This window comes from Drosophila eugracilis, unplaced genomic scaffold, assembly GCF_018153835.1.
Source record: "Drosophila eugracilis isolate 14026-0451.02 unplaced genomic scaffold, ASM1815383v1 contig_1837, whole genome shotgun sequence".
In the NCBI taxonomy this organism is placed as follows: Eukaryota; Metazoa; Arthropoda; class Insecta; order Diptera; family Drosophilidae; genus Drosophila; species Drosophila eugracilis.
The window spans coordinates 20,598-40,097 of NW_024572685.1; the positions used below are offsets into that span (position 1 = coordinate 20,598).

Genomic DNA, 19,500 nt, shown 5'->3' on the forward strand with positions numbered 1-19,500 from the left:
GGCATGTTTTAAGCTTTGCTTAGCAGATGGCAATCTGTGAAATCGCCAGTACTTTTCGATTTGTAGATTTGAGTTTTTTTGATTGCATTGTGTGTTTCTAGTATGAGGTGTTGAAACTCGAGCTGCAGAGACGAGTTCAGACTCCAGTGTCTACGTTGGCTTCATCGCTGAGTTGAGGACTTAGCTCAATGTGTGAGCTAATACTCGTATACTTCCTGTGAATTAACAAAACTGTCTACGTTGGCTTCATCGCTGAGATGAGGACTTAGCTTTGGTGGATTCGTCTTTTCAGCTCCTTATAAACTGGGCAACCTCTATAGTTAGCAGTGTGATTTCCAACGCAGTTGCCGCACTTTTTTGAGTTGTGGTCATCTTTGCTCGCTGGGCAGTGTGCGGAATCATGAAACTCACCACAAACTACACACACTGGGCGCAGTTTACAGTAAGACCTTGTATGGCCAAATTCTTGGCAGTTCACACATTGTACCGGGCCATTGCGTTTGTGCGGCTCCTCAACCGTAATTCTGCGGTGCAGCAGGAACTAAAGATTGTATATAGGGTGTACTTCGTATTTCTTTAGGGGCTAAATTTCTGGTTCGAGCTCAACGTTAAAGAGCGGCTGCGGCTTTCTATCCCTGTTAAGAATATTAAAGACTGTCTTAGCGCTAAGTCACTTCTCTCGTAGCGCCTTTGTTATCTCTGCAGGCAATACTTCGGACTCTATGCCCTTAAGTACGACTAGCAGGCCCTGCTTGCAGGCTGCTTTTTGGCTGATACGTGTAAAAGTTCTTTTTTTTGTCGGTGAGATATTTCGATAATACTCTGTAATTATCTTCAGACTTCGTTTGAACTTTTGTTTCCTGGATGTTGCCTTTTACGAGTGGTATTATGTGAAAATTGTCCTTGCCAATAAGGTCTATAATTTTGTTGACAAGAACGTTAGAACTTTTTTCTCGTATGTAAATTGGCGGGGGCTTAGTCTTCCTTTTTTCGACTTCAGTAGATTCGGCATCATCCTCATATTCTGCCAAGATTTAAAAACGGGTTGAGTTAGTGGGCTTTTCTATTGCAGCTATGTTAGCATTGCCACGGGTTATTTTGCGTTGAGAGTTTAGAGGGCTTAGCTTTTTCCCGGAGCAGAATAAAATACACGTCTGCATACGGCGACGGTTCATGTGTGAATTGATGGCGAAATGACAACATATAAATCCATCGTTACTGTGATGAATCAGGACGAAGTTGTCAAGTGCCCAAATGAGTTCTCGATTTGACAGGCTTGCCACCGCACGATCTTACATTGTACATGCTTCTTACATGGGCATCGTTTACGCACCTAATGGTTGAATAGAAACCTAAACATACCCATCGCGATGACCACCCTTCTCATTGAAAGGCAAGCGTGCCGAACAAATTCAGGGGGCGCCCTAGTAAACATTAAATTGTTCTGCCTAGGCTGGTTTTTAACTATAAAGTGTACTAGTGCGCTTGAAGTGTATTTTTCCATATAACAGTTTGTCAAAAATTAAACTGACACTCTTTTACACCTTCCTTGACTTTTCTCACTTTGTAAAATACAAATTATCTTTTTGGTGTGAGTGTGCCGCTCCTCGCCGCAGTCCGTGAAGATGGGCGATGACGTGGGATGGAGAACTCTTCTTCAGGTGTTCCGCTGGCCTCCTTTATTGGCGGGCTCAATGTTCCTGAATATTGCAAAAATTTGGTGTGAGAACTTCTCTCCGTTATTAACGGCCCTTGAGGCTCCATAACCAATTCAATAATTATACAGCTTTCGCTGGAGTTGTTTTAATAGAGCTATGCTCTCTTTATTCATATCAAAATCAAACTGAACTTAAAAACTGTACGTGGCCGGCAAGCCGGACGCATGTAATACAAAAATACTGACACTAGCAGAAGATGCTTAACTCACCATGCCGGGAACCAGGCACGGCGCTTAAAAGCGACTTATGCTTGGTCTGCACATAAAGGCAGTAGGGTGATCCGAGAAACACCCAAGATTTGTACCGACTTATAAGTTACTGTGTAACTGTGTTAACTTACATACTTAAGCTAGTTACTCCGGAAAAAATGATCACTATTAAATTGTTAAAATAATTAAAATTATATAGTTATTAATATGATGAAGTCCAATCTGCTTATGCTTTTATGTATCTATCCCGTGGAGCACAATCTACATATAGACGACAATGAGCTACTCATTAATTCTTTGCGACCCATCTGCGAATTGATATGGATGGTACATTAAGCCTAGCAATTCAAAATGTGCACAATTTATTCATTTTTAAAAATTATGGCACGTTTTTATTGATCGTTAAGCAATGTGATCAGTATGGTTAAGTTAAAAAAAAAATTGTAGACTTATACAAATATATTATAGACAAAAGGTTATTAATTACATGCAAGCACACAGCAAAGAATTTTTTCTTTCGTTCTTTTCATATAAATGAAAATATTAAGGTTATTAGTTATTAATTACATGCAAGCACACAGCAAAGAATTTTTTCTTTCGTTCTTTTCATATAAATGAAAATATTTATTTACAATACAATTGCGCAATTCTAATACAAATTATTTTCCATTCAGCTTTTTTGTTATAAATCCTAAAATATTTCATCGTCATTTAGATTTTGAATTGGTTCCACAAAGTTCAATTAACTTCTTAAACGATGTTTGTGATTCTGGCCGGAAGCATGGTATATTTAAGTTTGGCCTAAGGTGTAAATTTTTACTTGCATACTTCATTGCTGTTTTCCCTTTATTTTGGTTTTAATTATTGTATGTTAACTAATGTCTTTTAATCAGAAGTGACTTATGTGAACACCCTTAAAAATGTTTCCACATACTAAATTTTATATGGCTGTCGCAATGTCTATAAAATCACGTAACAGTGGAATTAAGCTGTTTTAATTGTTAAATAATTTTTAGTAATGTGTGTAGTAAGAAAATCGATCACAAAAAATATCATCTTTACAAGTAAGAGATCTCTTTTCTGTGTATTTTTTTGGTTTTACAAATATTTTTATGAATTATTTTTTATTAACTGGCATTTGTTGATGCTATAACCGACCAATAAACGAACGATAAGATAAATTAAAGCCAAATTCAAACTACCCTTATTTTTTACCAAATAAACTCTTTGTTTAACACGTCAGATAGACATATTTAAATCATTTTTAATTATTTTAAAACGCAAGTGACTGATTGATGTCAAACATGTGTTTAAACAAAGCAAAGATAAACTTCTTTAGTTGGTTGATTTTGGTATACAAAACTTCATACTTAGGCAAAAAAAATATTTAAGGGTTTACTATTTTGTGTACTTTTCGTTTGCTCATTTACAGGCAAAAATAGGAGTTGTATGTGAATACAGATGCAGGAAAGTCGTGATAATACCATCATCAGTAGTTCCGGCAGCAACCATGTTACATTTTTGTCCAGCACAAAAATGCCCCGCAACTTTAAATTGCTAGCTGATCCACAATTAGTAAAATGCGGGGCCAGGCTCTATCGTTACGATGGAGTCGTGCCCGGGGATTCAGCATATCCAGCGATAACACCAAGAGATCCGCGAAATCCTTTAATTCGCATACGCGCCAAGGCAGTTGAGCCACTTCTCCTTCTCATTCCTAGGTAAGATTAATACACTATAAAAGTGTAAGTGAAACCCATAATATTTCACCGTAGATTTGTCATCGATTCCGACTATGTTGGCCAGCCACCTGCAATAGAAGTTACTATCATCAACCTGAACGATAACATCGACAAGCAGTTTCTTTCTAGCATGATCGAGAAATGCGGTACTTCTAATGAAATAAATATTTACTATCATCCAATTACAAACAAACACATGGGTATTGCTCGTATTGTATTTGAGAGTACAAAAGGAGCAAGACAATTTGTGGAAAAATACAATGACAAATCGGTAATGGGAAAGGTAATGTGAATATTTATAGTATTTTTCCAATTCTAATATAAATATTTTAGGTCTTAAATGTATTTTGCGACCCATTTGGAACTATTTTAAAAAAAACTCTTGAAAGCCTTACAAATCCGGTTGTTGCGAAACCATTAACGGGTGCAATAATAGCGCCTCAATTGACTTTGCAGCAAACTGCTTCACACGATGACGAATTCATCCACAGATACCTTGTAAAGGATTCCATAGATCATTCAAAGTGTTTAAAAAGCTCTATAAAAATTATTACTGAAAGTGAAGATCGAAGCAGGGAACGAAACTGGGATCGCGTAAAGGAATTGGAAAGAGAACGTCACTTTCAAGAACATAGTAGACACTCATCAGAGCGAAGTTATGATCGCGATCGTGTAATAAGAGAAAAGTTTACAACCGCTGGAAAAAATGATCGAAATTTTTATTGTCGGAGGTCTAGGGATATCAGCCCAGGAATTCCACATGGTAGATCCTTTATTAAAAGAGAAAGATCGAGAGGACCAGATTTACGATCCCATGATTATTGTCGTTCTAGGGAGCGAGATTCATTGCGTGACTCTAAAAAATGTCGCGACAAAGGCCGAGGTCAATCTAAAGAAAAAATAAAACATCGCTATAACTCATCGAAAGATCGAGAGTATCGCGAAAGAGGACGCAGCCGATCAAAAGAATACGATCAAAAAGATCTGTGCAAGTATTATAAGCGCTATTCCTCGCATGAATATAACGAAGTTGATGTGAGAAATTCTACAAACACAAGAAGTCATTATTACTGTTTTGGATCTTCAAATTCCAGTTTTTCTGACAAAAGCTACGGATTCAATAATTATTTTTATTCTTCCATTGAAAATATTCATTCATGGCCCGATCAAAGAAATTGGACTGCCCCGCAGTCTGATTTCAAGCCTCAACCGCCCCCACCGCCGCCGGAAGAAGAAGAAAATTGGAATGATGGCCAAGAAAAACTAACGATAAATTCGCCACCTTTGCGTTCCGCCATCGCAACACTTCAATCACCAAAATCAACAAATATTAATGTTACTGCAATAAAAAAAGTGTCCGAATCAAACTTTGAAACAGGAAACGTAGATTTGGATACTAGAATTGCCTTAATATTTAAAGGAAAGACGTTTGGAAATGCACCTCCATTTTTACAAATGGATAGTAGTGATTCGGAAACAGAAAAAGGCAAACCAGATGTATCTATTGAAATGTATTCCGATTCCAACATTTCAGAGAATAAAAAAAAGGCATGGGAAAACGATTTTAAAACACTACAGCATCCTAACGCAAGTGATATATCAAGTGATGAAGAATTGATAATTAAAAAAGACCGAGTTAGACAAAGTTTCACAAATGAAAAGGAAAAAAATGATGATAATATGTCATTATCGAGCTTATCTTCTCATGAGGATCCAATTCTAAATGTGATGAATCTTAAAGTAGCGAAAAATAAGAAACAATTGCCGTCTTCTTATGTATACACAAATTCATCAGATCAAAATCCTTGTTATTATCATACATCAGGCTATGGGCATTATCCTTCCGGTATACCGTCGAACTCGTCTTTAACTTCCCAACTTTTTTCAAATGCCGCTTACCTGCAATCCGGTTACCTGAAAGGAGTTGGCTCATTTAGTTTTAATACGTTTACTGAGCCATATGATATCAATATAACTACGTATTCAGATCAAAATGACGGTATACACCAAAAAGTAAAAATGGTAATAGGCTTTATTGTCGAAGAGCTAAAGCAGATTTTAAAAAGAGATGTAAATAAGCGGATGATTGAAATAACTGCATTCAAACATTTTGAGAACTGGTGGGACGAACATACATTAAAAGCTCGATCGAAACCACTATCTGAAATTGGAGAATCCACCTTTAATACAGCTTCAAATTGCCCCAAAGAAATCGCTTTAAGCGAGAAGCCTCCTGACATTAATCATCTAATTAATACACAACTAGAAATGACAGACTTTCAATCGTTCTCTAGTATAGGTCTGAGGGCTGCTATGCCTAAGTTACCATCGTTTCGGCGTGTTCGAAAACATCCTAGTCCTATTCCTAGTTTAGGACATTTCTCGGAAAGAGATTTAAGTGATCAAGAGGAAATGGTACAATGTTCAGACTCTGAGAAGGAAGATTCTAATGCAGGTAGTTCTGGAACGGCACGCTTAATCGGTCAAATTTCGAACAATGACTCTGATGGAAAATCGCAAACTTCAGGACTAACTTCAAAAAGAAAAGGAAGTGCTTCAAGTTTTTTTTCATCCTCATCTTCCTCATCTAGTGAAGGTGAGTATGAAGGTAATGATTGTGTTGACAAGGAAAGGACTAGTGAAGATGGAAGCCTTGAAGATCATAGTCTCAATAAACGGAGGAAAAACAGTAGGGATAGAAGGCGAGCGAGTTTGCGAGAAAATGCCTTACAAAATATTTACACCAATTCTGATGAGTTTAAGAAAGACATAAAGAAGCGTGCAAACAAAAATAATATTTATTCCGATCCTGATGAAGACAATGGGAATTCCCGTTTTAAAAATTTGTTGCCTGCTTTACAAGAAAAAAATGTCTCATCATTTCCATCTGATCTCGAAGATATAAGTAAAGATAGTTGCTTCGGATTGGATGACAATGAGAGTGACCCCATATCAGAGCTTCAGAGCACTTTAATAATTAATAAAGAATTTCGTCGCTCATTGACACCTGTTCCGCCACCTGGATACAACGAAGAAGCTATTCAAAGGATAGATTCCAAACAAAAGTCGGTTTTTGAATATGCAAGGATTTATAGCGACTCAGAGGAAGAGAGAGAATATCAGGAAAAAAGAAGAAGAAATACTGAATACATGGCCCAAATTGAAAAGGAATTTTTAGAGGAACAGGAGAAAAATATGGAAAGGGCTTTGGATAAAAGTCTGGTAGCTTCCTATCATGTATTAGATCGAACAAAATCACAAAAATGTAAGAATAAAGTAATTGAAGATGAATCTATTCTTCAGAGAAATATGGAAGCCAATATTAAAAATGAATTGGCCGCTAATAAAGAGGGTTATGTAGTTTCAAATGGTTCAAGGGACGTGAGCAAAGGAATTGAATCACCAGCATCTTCCGACGGCGGGTCTAGCCAAGCATCGCAGGCCAGTCAAGTTGCGCTAGAGCATTGCTATTCGTTGCCGCCGCAAGCACAGACAATTACCTTTGGTGATATTTCCCCTGTCGCATCTGTTAGTATAAACATTTCAGAAAGAGAGCCAGAGAATGTTATTATTGTTGAACAAATAGAGAGGTCAGGCCCAGGCAGGCCTCGAAAGGATTCTTGTCGCAATCAAAGGAAGAAAAAAGATTCCGTCCCACGGATGTCAAATATGAGGAATAAAATAGCGCCAATGCCAAATGTATTGGCTGAATTGGCGCGACAAAAAGCCAATTTTGTTCCGTGTGAAATATTTAAAACTCGGAACCAGAATGAAGAAATGGTAATTTTATACACTTTTCTAACAAAAGGTATAGACGCAGAAGACATTAAATTTATAAAAATGAGTTATTCGGAACATTTACAAAAGGAACCATACGCGTAAGTAATTTTTAATAAAAACAGAAATTTTTTTAATATGTTTTTTTAGTATGTTTTTAAATAATACCCATTGGATTGATCATTGTACAACTGATCGATCTTTTTGGCCACCACCGCCAAAAAAACGTAGGACAGAAGACGAACTGTTGCGTCATAGGACAGGATGTGCTCGAACCGAAGGTTTTTACAAATTAGATGTGCGGGAAAAGGCGAAACACAAGTACCATCATGCTAAAGCCAATGCACAGAATTCCCATAATGAAAACCGTAGCGATGAACCTACAGTACTTACCAATCATCACCATAATAAAATAATATCAAAAATGCAAGGAATATCACGAGAAGCGCGGTCGAACCAGCGCCGTCTTTTGACAGCCTTTGGTTTCATGGGTGAATCTGAGCTGTTAAAATTTAATCAGCTCAAGTTTAGGAAAAAACAACTTAAGTTTGCCAAATCTGCGATACATGACTGGGGATTATTTGCAATGGAGCCTATAGCTTCCGACGAAATGGTTATTGAATACGTTGGTCAAATGATTCGACCTGTGGTTGCTGATCTAAGGGAAACCAAGTATGAAGCAATTGGAATTGGTAGTTCTTATTTGTTTCGAATCGACATGGAAACTATAATCGATGCAACAAAATGTGGAAACTTGGCGAGATTTATAAATCACAGTTGTAATGTAAGTCTAGTTCCCTAGTGTTTCTTATGTGTAATTTATTTATATCTGATTCTAGCCGAATTGCTATGCCAAGGTCATAACAATTGAATCTGAAAAGAAGATAGTTATATATTCAAAGCAACCAATTGGCGTCAACGAGGAAATAACGTACGATTATAAATTTCCATTAGAAGATGAAAAAATACCTTGCCTCTGCGGTGCCCAAGGATGCCGAGGTACACTTAACTAGAGACAACTCTTATATTAACATAAAGAACTTAAAAATTTGAATTAAATGTTTCCAAGCACTTAATTTTATTTTGTATATATTATATAAATATCTGGCGCTCGTGTATATACTTATGATTAGTATTCTTAGATATTTCCATGCAAACTTAGAAAAACTATAACAACCCACAAACCATAAGTTAAATTTTAGTAATATAAGAAAAATGTATGTTAGATACTTATTGAAAGCAAATAGTAAAAACACAATACAATCATCGATAATTTCAAAAAGAGTGTTTAAATTGTAAAGTTAGTTTATTATTCATATTATTCGAATAGTAAAAGAGTATAAGTATTGAAAATAACCATTAGTCGAGATCGTCGATTGCATACCGATGTGTGCCAATACCATATATGTACGTTTAGAAGATTGACGATATGGTGCTTCAACGTGTTAAGGCGTAAGGCGTATCAGTGGTTGACTTACTCTTTTTGATTGAGTCCAAAATTGATGTTCGATTTTTGAATAATTGTATAAAAAAACAAGAGGAAACGCTATAGTCGGGTGCCGCGACTATAAGATACCCGTTACTGTTTTACAAAATTTTAAAATATTATTTTGCTAGTGGAAATTCACAATGCGCCACCTATTGTCAGAGGAAGTAAGGGGAAGTTGAGTATGCTTATAGTGACGTCACTGCCCATGTGAGGCCTTATAACTTAATTTCTTTATAAACAGCGAAATTATGTTCCGATTTGAAAAATCTTTGGTCAATCGATAGATATTAACAGAAATAAGTTACACAAGATCAAACGAAGGCATTCATAATAATATTATAGACGCCACAGTTTTCCGCGGTTTGTGGGCGTTAGAGTGGGCGTGGCTGGGTGCAACTTCGTGGCAAGTTGCAGAGGCATCTTCTTAATAGGTGCTAGGTTGTGTAGATCTTATAGTTTTTGAGATTTTTGCATTTTTGGTTTTTCGGGTTTTGTGGGCGTTAGAGTGGGCGTGGCTTGATCGGAAAAGAACAATTCGCATTGGGAGCATCATAGAAACCTACATGCTTAATCCGAACTTTCTATCTCTTATAGTTACCGAGATATCAGCTTTTCTAGAAAATCCGAAAACCGTCTTTTGAGCCTTGTGGGCGTATGGGTGGGTGTGGCCGGATAGTAGTACCACTATAAGATGCGTTGCCATCTAAAGATTATACTTTGTGAAATTCAACTTTCTAGCTGCAATAGTTCCTGAGATTTCATCAATTTTAGTTTTTTGCGATTTGTGGGCGTTAGAGTGGGCGTGGCAGGAATAATAAACTTGCGCTGTCCCGGGACCTCAAGAATCTTCATGCTTAATCTCAACGTTGTATCTGCTATAGTTCCTGAGATCTCAGCGTTCATACGGATGGACGGACGGACAGACGGACATAGCTCAATCGACTTCGCTATTGATCCTGATCAAGAATATATATACTTTATAGGGTCGCAAAAGCTTCCATCTATCTGTTACATACTTTTCAACGAATCTAGTATACCCTTTTATTCTACGAGTAACGGGTATAACAATTACTTGTTATGTCACTACTTTTTATAGGGGATTCAACGATCGGGTTCCGGCTAGCAATCGGGTTCCTCAGGTGTGAGTAAGACCACTATGGTTGGATATGTCGGCATACAGTGTATTATTATCTTTTTGATCATTTACAATTTTCTTACACATTTATTCTTAGCGCTCGAGGTTCTGGAAAATTTCTTTGCTGGATCACGTCTACCTTCTCTCAGCTCTTAGATCGCTTTTACGTGTGTGTTTTATTTTTGGCTGACCATAACATACTTCACTTAGGGTTCTTGCCATTCCCTCAGGACACTTCTGAATAATGGCATTTAAACAATACCATGAAAAGGTTACCTACGTACATAAATCTCCAAGATTGGGGCACACTTACTCGTTGTTGGGCTATGGGCACATTTTGACTAGTTGTCGAATTCTATCCTAGATCCTAATTCATTAGCTCATCGGCATCCTCAATTCGCTTAAGTTCAGAGCTTGACGTCTTCTTAAAATAGAAATAGAGATAATTTAGTAAAAGACCGTTAATAAACGCTAGATTCGTTTTAACGTCGGCTTCTTGAATATGGTTATCATAAAAAATTTTAATAACATAACTCCTGCTTCCCAAAGACCTTCAAATGAGGGTGCGCGACGTGGTATGAATGTAAATTCTACTTGTTTAACTTGCTTTTTCTGTGAGGATCGATTTTTCCAATTATTTTTGTTTATTGTTCGCACCCACGACTTTTGTTGCATTATTGCAACGAATGGTCGGCATCTACCGACTAGAAATTTTGAGTAAGTCACTCACCAATTCAAGGTGCACGGCCATTTTTGGCTGAACGACCAAAAACTAAATTGTACTCATAGTCTGAGCTTTTTCCTGAGATTTTGTGATGAATTAAAAATAGTCCACAGTAGACTACCCCGGAATAAAAGAATAGGCGTGATTATTTGCATCAGCTTAAGCCGTGCTTTGTTGCATCTGTGAACGATACTTCCGGCAACAGTTTTCTCATTCAGAAACCAATATTGCTCTCTTGCAGTGGCGCGTAACACCTGATTTATATTCAAGATCAAAGGGGACTAACTTAATTTAATGAAGTCTTTCTTCATTCATTCTTTTTTGTAGCGATGGAATAAAAGTAATAAAGACAACTGTCTTCGGTTCTGTCAAAACTTATATCAAAACTATTCGATATCCTTTAGCGGTGGCCAAGCGACCCCACTTCTAAAAGGACTTTTAAATATATACCTTACTTTCAAGTAAAAATGTGTCTGTGTGTCCATTGCTACTTCAAGTGGCACTGGAAAACTGCCGTTCTTCTGTGAACGCGCACAGGAATATTGGGCTTTCCTCCGGCTGACCCTCGAACTCGGGAAGGCAGTCTTCGTGGCGTCTATCCAGGTATGCTCATCGTCGCCACTCCGTATGAATGGGGCGATGGTATAGATATGCCCAAATTGTGTGTTTGCTCTCGTGGCGGGTGAACATAACCTAGTTCACTCTGCGACGTGGATGGCATAGTAGTGAACTTGCATATTATCACTCATTATCTACCGCTGTCTCAAACATGGCATCGTTTCACTCAAACATGGCGATATATTCGCCGCACCTCTCCAACGGGATCTCTGGCGGCCGCTGCTTGTCCTCCACTTGCACTTCATCATGCACAGTCGTGGAGTTCGTAATCTGCCCGGTCGCCAAGAGCTGCAGGTTTCTTGCCACTTTCCTGGCGGCGATCCACTCTCGGAGTCTGTGGCTGCTGCCGAACGCTAGCCACACTCGCAGTGCTAGCCGGGTTTCCAGTTCCTGTGGCCGTGGTTTACGTGGTGGACGTTTAGGGTGACCGAATAACCCGATCATCACACAAAAATAACGATCTCTGGCGGCGCTAAATTTAAACTTGACTAACTATCAATAGCCCTAATCCGTTCCGCGACAAGCCCTATAACCCTAAGAAAGACTTAAGTTGGAATTGGAAACACCTTGATTCCGGCGATCTTCTTCGGGGTTAATACCGATTTAGGTAACAATATGCCCTAAGTATTCAATTTGATTGCGCAGAAATTCTGAATTGTCCGGTTGTATTTATAAGTTTGCTAGTCTTAGTCTTTTGAAACTGCACTTAGACCAGCGAAATGTTCTTGCATAGAGGCCGATAATGTATCTAGGTAAACCAAACAACATTTACCGTTAGGATCGGGTGGGGCGTAAGCGAGCCCAAATGGCATTCTAATAACCTAATAATGTTCTCGCTCTGCCGTGAATGCCTTAAAAGGGGTATCTTTCGTTAGCAATTCTATCTGATAGTAGCCACTGACCAGGTCTAGTGCTGTAAAATATCTGGTGCGTCCTATTCTGTCTACAACGTCGTTGATCTTGGGCTTAGGATATCTACTCTAACGCCCCCAAATGACGGAAAAATAAAATCGCGGAAACCACAGAAACTTTTAGAAATAGAAATAATAATTGAGATGTATTAGATTAAATATGTATGATCTTGAGATGCCATCGTATCTTATGGCGGTACCATATCTAGCCAAACCCTCTCATATGCCCACAAAGCTCTGAAGACTTCGCTTTTGGTAGAAAACCTGATATCACGGTAACTATAAGTGATAGATAATGAGAAAGTCAGGCTTAGGAATACGTATTTTAGATATGCCAATGCAGGTCGACGTAAGTTTTTTTTACTAATTTGCCTTTTAATTTCGATTCCTTCCATATGGCTAATACGAAAAGGTCTACAACTCTATTAGTAAATGACAGTGAATTCCTAAAAATGTGGAAGTTGTTGTTTCCTCTTAGTATTTAAGTGATCGGTTCGGATTAATTTGACGGAGTTTTGGTCTTTTCTCCTGCATTCAAATGTTTATTTCGAGTAGGCTGTAAGTAAATAGAAAATGCGGATTCTGGGCCACATTTATGGACAATTAACTGTGACATTAATGACTTTAATCAATTAACTGTAACATTCATGATTTCAATAAAATTTCCCTCACCCCAAAACCCATTATCTGTCTGTCGGTCTCTTTAATCAGAATGGATTCTGATGGAAGTTGTTTATCCTAATAAAGTGTCAGTTCACACTCATGTAGGGTAGTGCAAATGTTTATTTCGGATATATATAAAGGTAAATTAAAAAACAAAGGTTTTGTATTAAACTTAACGACTTCCGCACTCTATTGATGACACTTTCTCTCTTCAATATTCGCAATCGACTGACTTCAACTTAATTAGTAAGGCGCCATTTCTATTAGGAAGAGGGTGATGGGTATAGACATTCTTTGGTGAAATGAGACAGTTCTATATGGCGTTTTGGCTAATGGAAAAGAGCTACTAGGTTGTGGAATTCCGAACAGTGTGTCGCCATATGAAATTAAATAGGCTGCTTAATACCTTAATATACCCATATCCCACAATCGGCTATCCTGAATCTTCATTCGCCCCTGAATGAACCCAATTTTTTCATGTATTCGGCTGCTGTCGTAGTAATGTTTGGTCCCTCCTGATTACCTTTTTTCTTTACTTCATAACGCCCGTGATTAAGTTTTTTAGTTACTTTGTAAGGACGAAGTTTCATTCCAGTTCCATACTGTGTTCTTTTTATGGCAACTAATTCTCCTACGCCATATTCAGTTTCTAACTTCCTTTTTATAAACGGATTTCCCCCATTTTCATGTGACGGACGCTTATTAAAAGGTTTTTGGCCAAATCTGTTCTTCTGGAACTTTCCCGGGGCGTGGCTTTTTGCAGTGCGTCTTTTCATTAATCTGTGCTTCAGCAGAGAGTTGGGCTCGATAAAAATAGGTACGCGGTTGACGATAAATTCGTTGGCCAAGAATGATTTACAGAAGCCTTACGGCCTTAGTGCCCAACATGTGGATGCTCTCGATTTCGCCGCTCTTGGTAAACAATTGCCTAAGGTCAGCTTCAGTAGTATCTGACTTCAAGTTTGTCACTAGAATAGCCCTCCCCGAGCTACTGACATGATAGGGCTTCAGCTTTAGCTCCACATTGTTAACAGTATTTCCTTGGAGTTGTGCAATAGCCTTTGTAGCTCCTTCAGGTTGCTTGAATGTGAAGAAAGCTAAAACTGTCTTGCTGCACACAAGGTCAACATTGTCCAATTCGCCAAATTTTTTGAATATCTTCTCCAAGGCATCGCAGCTGTAAGACTCGTGCTTGCCTACATTTTCGACGTCCAGGGTAAGTTCATTGGACTTTGACAACGCCTTGAACGAAACAGGTCGCACCGTAATAAAGCGAGAAAAGAGCTCGGTGCAGTTTTAGGACTTTGGGAATATCATCTACTGACTCCAAACGTACAAATGCTCTGGGGATAAGGCGGTTAGCAGTTAAAGTTACATCCTCCACGGGAGCTACTATCTCGATAAAGCTCTTGATATCCTCTTTGGTGCCATTTGTTCCAAACAGGGCAACCACAACTGTGCGATCATTTAAAGCTTCCATGTCCTTTGCCTGAGATACGGTCAAAACATTTTCTCCAAGAGTCAGCGCCTTATGCTTGGCTTGCAAAGCGGCTTTTGCTCCAGCCGGCGGATCAAAGGCCATAATGACTGAATTGGAACCCAACTTATTAGTGATACGGTGCACTGCATAGATCGGCTCGAACTTGGCGAATAAGGTGACCACATCCTTGTGTTTGTATTCATTTGGAATGTTCGCGGCATAGACAATCTGATTTTTTGGCGTTCCTATGGGAATCCTACCAACGGACACTTTAGGAATTCCGCTCTTTTCTTTTAATCCTTCAGAGTTGGATTCCCCGGGTTTCTTACTTTCCTTGCTTTTCTTGGAAACAGGCTCCTCTACAGGGGCTTCATCATCTTCGTCGGAGTCTTCTTCCTTCCCCGCGTCTGTGGTCTTTGAAACCTCTCCTAGCCCCACCTTCTCGTCATCATCTTCCTCTTCGTCACTATACTCATCTTCATCTTTCTCAGCCTCATCGTCAATTAAATCAGCCGCGTCTTCTGCCTCGGAGTCGCTATCGTCCTCAACCTGATCGTCGATCTGCTCCTCAGCGTCGGACTCTTCCTCGCTCGACGGTGGAACTACCTCCACTGGTTGCATCCTGTTTTTTTTGGAGGGCGACTGGGTAGCTGCGATCTGTTGCTCCTCTTCCTGTACCTTTAGTTTTTGACTGTCGGTCAGGTGAGATAAATTAATTTTATCCAGGACGGAACTTTTCTCGACAATCTCCGTGACACACATTCCATTAAATGTCGATGCAAAGTCTCTCTATTTTGACCTGAACTCGACGCCGTTGGAACAGAACATTACGTCGACTGACTGTAGCACATCGTTTCCCACAACCGCAGAGTACTCGAGTTCGTTCTGTTTGGCGACATGGAAAGTTACCGAGAAGCATACACCATCAGCTTCAAGATCGACGTCGAAACACAAGTACGCCCTTGCCAATACCTCTCAGGTGCTTAACTATTGGTTTAGCTTCAATCCGTCAAAACTTCTGAAAATGTCCTCTCTCATCAAACACCATTCATATCCCGAAACAATCATGGCTATGAACGTCACTCCTTCAGCTTTCATCTTTTTGTAAATGAGTCCCTTCGCAGCTTTTACTTCCAGTATGTTTGCAAACTTTTTCATAACGGAAATAGTTTCTTTATTCTCATCGCAATTTTTAGAGATATGCCCTTTCTTGTTGCACTTGTAACACATTACCTCGCCTTTGCAATCCTTAGCAATATGGCCTTCGCTGTTACACTTGAAGCATTTCCTTTGAAAATTGCTCTGAGTCGGTTTACCTGTCGATATTCTGTTCAAATTGTCTTTAGTATTTCCCTTACCCTTAAAGTTTCGTAAATGCTTAATTCGGCTTTCCCTGATGGTATTCGCTCGCTACAACCCTGCCTTGTTGACCTGGCTATCTGGGATGCCATCTATGAAGTACTATACTATACTTTCCTCATCAAGATTTATCGGTTTGGTGATCTCCATTAAACTATAGAGATACTCGAGGCATGTCTCTTTTGGTTGTTTTTGCCTTTTGCGCAAAATCGTATCTCTGCCGAACATAGCTTTTTACCGAATTCTTCCTTCAACGCATTTTTAGCTCATTCCAACCCCTAACTCCGCTTATAATTTTAATGTAGAGCTTGGCTGCTCCATTAGAAGTTGCTTAGCATAAATAAATTTCTGCAAATTATCCCAACCCACGGTAACTGCAATGTCATCGAATTCGGACAGCCAGTGATTGACGTCTTCCTGTTCGGAGCCTGAAAATGATGAAACACTGTCCTGAATATCGCGGAGTGTAAATCTCGAGCTACTAAGTTGAACCGCCTCTTGGTAATTGGAAGCACTACTAATACTCGCAACTTCCCCATCAGCCTCGCCGTCCTCATCGTCAGCCACATCTAATGCATAATGATCGAACCACCGATCCTGCAAAGCTTCTTTTCTGTCAGTTGTATCCAAACTTAGTTCGGATAACTTTGCGCTTAGTAGAGGCACAGTCATATCGAGGATCGTTCTAGCATCCATAGCAATGCGTTCAAGCCGTTTACAAACAGTTGTACAATTCAATATTTAAATGTTTTGATACAACAAAGTAAGAATTTAATTGACGTTAAACAATTCGTGTATTCAAAAAAAATTCAAATCAGTTTAAATTTATGAACCCAATATATCCAAATCCAAATATACACCCAATTGGATTTTGCTGTCTTCTACGTCTGCTTGAATTTTGCCAATCCAGTCCACTATGCTACTCCAGCTCGTACTCTTCTACGATGTCGTCACACTGCACTGCTTGCTCGTCTCGTTGCCACTTCTTGCTCGTCTCTTCGCAATTTTTTGGCGGATTGCGTCGCTTGCAAGTTCTTGCAGCTCCTCTTTTCGCCACAGGGAAACTTTTGTTGTCGCAAATATAGCAAGTGGCCAGTCCACTGCTTTATATCGTCGTTCTCTTTTCTCTACTGCGCAAATTTAGCGTTGCAAGTTTTTTTTTCGAGTTAGTTTTTGGGTTCGCTCACAATAGAGTTATTTGCAAAATTTTTGGCACTTTTGTAGTCTGTGTACACCAATTTGCTGCTTCAACGTTAGTCGATCTTTTTAACTTTTTAGATTTTCCTCGTCTTTATCTTTTCTTGTTTAACAATTACATCCAACGCTTTTCAGTTTTTACTTCTTTTTTTTCTCAGTTTTTCTCAGTTTTCGATGTGTTAACGCACAGTTTTCTCATAGCCCACACTCATGCATTTGAATTCTAAACATCTTTAAGGAGCATGTTACGGCATCCGTTGCGCACGCGCCGAAAGTGGTAGAGGTTTGTTTTGGCACGGAATTAATCTTTTTGTTTATTCCTGACTGCTGGAATGTCTTAGGAGGATTGGGAACATCTTAAGGAAAATTTCAAGTTGTTTGTTAAAATTTCACAGTTTTTAAGATTTCTTCAAAATAAAGGAACACAGACAAAATAAGAACCGATATGAGTCCATGGACACACCATGATAAAATTATCAAGGGGGTGTAGGAGTATAACAAATCTGTATGCTCTTTATGTATACAAATGGGAACAGTCAAATTGTTCAGCATCAGTTCATCAGGAGCACCAAATCATACATATCAGCTTAATATCCGTGGAATTCATCGAATCGGTTCAAGCGTTGGAACTCTTGACGGATGTCGAAATCCTTGACCAATCCTCCGATGTGGTGGTCGTTGAAGACTCGGAGCCAAATTGTATAATGGCTCTAGACGAAGAAGATATCATAGACAGGAATCTGAGGGAAGTAGGAGAAGGGGGCAACCTCAACATCTACTCGATCGATTCCACAAGAGTTCGAACCACTCAAATGGGAAGATTTCCCATTTTGAGCTGAAATGTATTTGAAAATGAGTTTTTGTATGAGCACTTTCAAAGTGCTCAAAGGATTGATATAAATGACCGGGAAGAAATTGTTTTTCCAGACACCGACTACCTCTTTGACGATGTAAAAGTGGATGACTTAGAAAATCAGTATCTAAATTTACTGAAAGATGAAGACCATGAGTTTTTAATAAATGTTGCCAATAGCTTAGATATTTAAACAAAAATTTTATACAAATAAAATAAAATAAAATAAAAATATTTAAAATTCAAATATAAAAATCTTTTAATTTTTCGCTCCCATATTAACTGAAATAAATAAAACAGATATTTACTTTAACAAAAAATGTGTTTCTTTATTTCAGTGTTTTTGTTTTTGTGTCTTGTTTTTAGTTTACAATATATGATGAAATTATTAATTATTAATCTTAAAACTGTTATAAGGTTATATAGTCTGAAGTACTTTTTGTATTTCTTATGTTCGTCTCATTCTTTTTTTTAGATTATAATATATGTATATTCATAATGTTTGCTGCCTTCCTTTCGTACTCAAATTGTTTATGTCATCCACAAGTGTCGATTCCTTCCGTAGCTGAGTCCTTACTCCAGATACATGTTTCTCGGTGTACGCCATGGATGGAAGTTATCATTTTAGCTCATTTTATCATTTTTTTCACACTCAAGTAGCTTTGAATTAATAAGGAGAAGTCGCAGACAGTGAGAATTTTGTACAACTCCATCAAACTGTTTGAGAAACAAATTAATTTGATTCGTGAACATAGTGCACATTCAAGATTTTAGGTTTCAAAAATGATTCTCTTTACACCCTGCTTGCCGAATTAATTCTAAAATTTTCAAGTTTTCTTCTTCTTTTCTACCCTGACATGAGGATATCTTAAATCCTGCAAATGAGAAGTTATTAATTTCAATAATAAAATTTTTAAGTTTTTAGTCAAGTGGAGGTCAATGTTTCAAGTTATTTATTAAAATTTGGGTTTTTGGTTTTCCCCCCCACAAAACCCATTAACTATCTGTCTCTATGTCATTGCGACTTCCCCTCAGCACCCTTTATCCCTTTAATCAAAATGGATTCTGCTGGAAGTTGCTCATCCTAATAAAGTGTCACTTCACACTCTTTCACACTCTTTCTCTCTTTCACATCTTTTAGAAGCATGTTACGGCATCCGTTGCGCACGAGTTACCACCACTGCCTCTTCCCCTACCACTGTCTCGCCTCCGCCCAACAAACCGCCCAACGAGCGACCCATATGGGTCACTCGGTATGTTAACATTGTTGCAACATTGTTGACATCCGCTGGATATGCTGATCCACGTCTGGACTATTTTGCCGACTAAGCGAAATAGCCCAACGGCAGCGATCACGCCAGCTGCCTTTCAAAATCTGCCGACGATGCAGATTTCGATTCCATTATTCCATATTTCATGCACCATATAACCTAAGCATTTTTATAATAAAGAATCATTCTCAACAAGCAATTCAAACGAGAAGGTTATCATATCTTGGGACTCAATCTCATAATTTTATTATAACTTGGACTCAAGGCCCATAACTCACGCGCCGAAAGTGGCAGAGCTTTGTTTTTTTGTAAACATCTTTAAGAGTATGTTTTTGGAGGGGGCGGATTTTCCAT

The 19,500-nt window shown here is 38.5% G+C and overlaps 1 protein-coding gene and 1 pseudogene across 2 annotated transcripts; one reads left to right on the forward strand and one right to left on the reverse strand.

Annotated features, from left to right (window-relative positions):
* The first annotated feature begins 2,889 nt into the window (after positions 1 to 2,889).
* On the forward strand, positions 2,890 to 8,728 carry LOC108112806 (histone-lysine N-methyltransferase SETD1). 2 transcript variants are annotated; one of them, XM_041817705.1, is made up of 6 exons: positions 2,890 to 2,991; positions 3,360 to 3,648; positions 3,703 to 3,952; positions 4,003 to 7,547; positions 7,597 to 8,230; positions 8,286 to 8,728. In XM_041817705.1, the coding sequence occupies exons 2-6, from the start codon at positions 3,389 to 3,391 to the stop codon at positions 8,457 to 8,459; spliced, it is 4,863 nt and encodes a 1,620-aa protein (XP_041673639.1). In that variant the 5' UTR covers positions 2,890 to 2,991; positions 3,360 to 3,388; the 3' UTR covers positions 8,460 to 8,728. The 2 variants fall into 2 exon arrangements, with proteins under 2 accessions (XP_041673639.1, XP_017078628.2); XM_017223139.2 differs by lacking the exon at positions 2,890 to 2,991 and having other exon boundaries at positions 3,006 to 3,648.
* A 4,919-nt stretch (positions 8,729 to 13,647) lies between these two features.
* On the reverse strand, positions 13,648 to 15,228 carry LOC108112736 (annotated as a pseudogene).
* Between the last annotated feature and the right edge of the window lie 4,272 nt (positions 15,229 to 19,500).

Coding starts and splice junctions, on each gene's coding strand:
- LOC108112806 (XM_041817705.1), top strand. CDS start 3,389: ATGCAGGAAAGTCGTGATAATACCATCATCAGTAGTTCCGGCAGCAAC. Junction 3,649..3,702: donor CTTCTCCTTCTCATTCCTAG/GTAAGATTAATA, acceptor ATTTCACCGTAG/ATTTGTCATCGATTCCGACT. Junction 7,548..7,596: donor TTACAAAAGGAACCATACGC/GTAAGTAATTTT, acceptor ATGTTTTTTTAG/TATGTTTTTAAATAATACCC.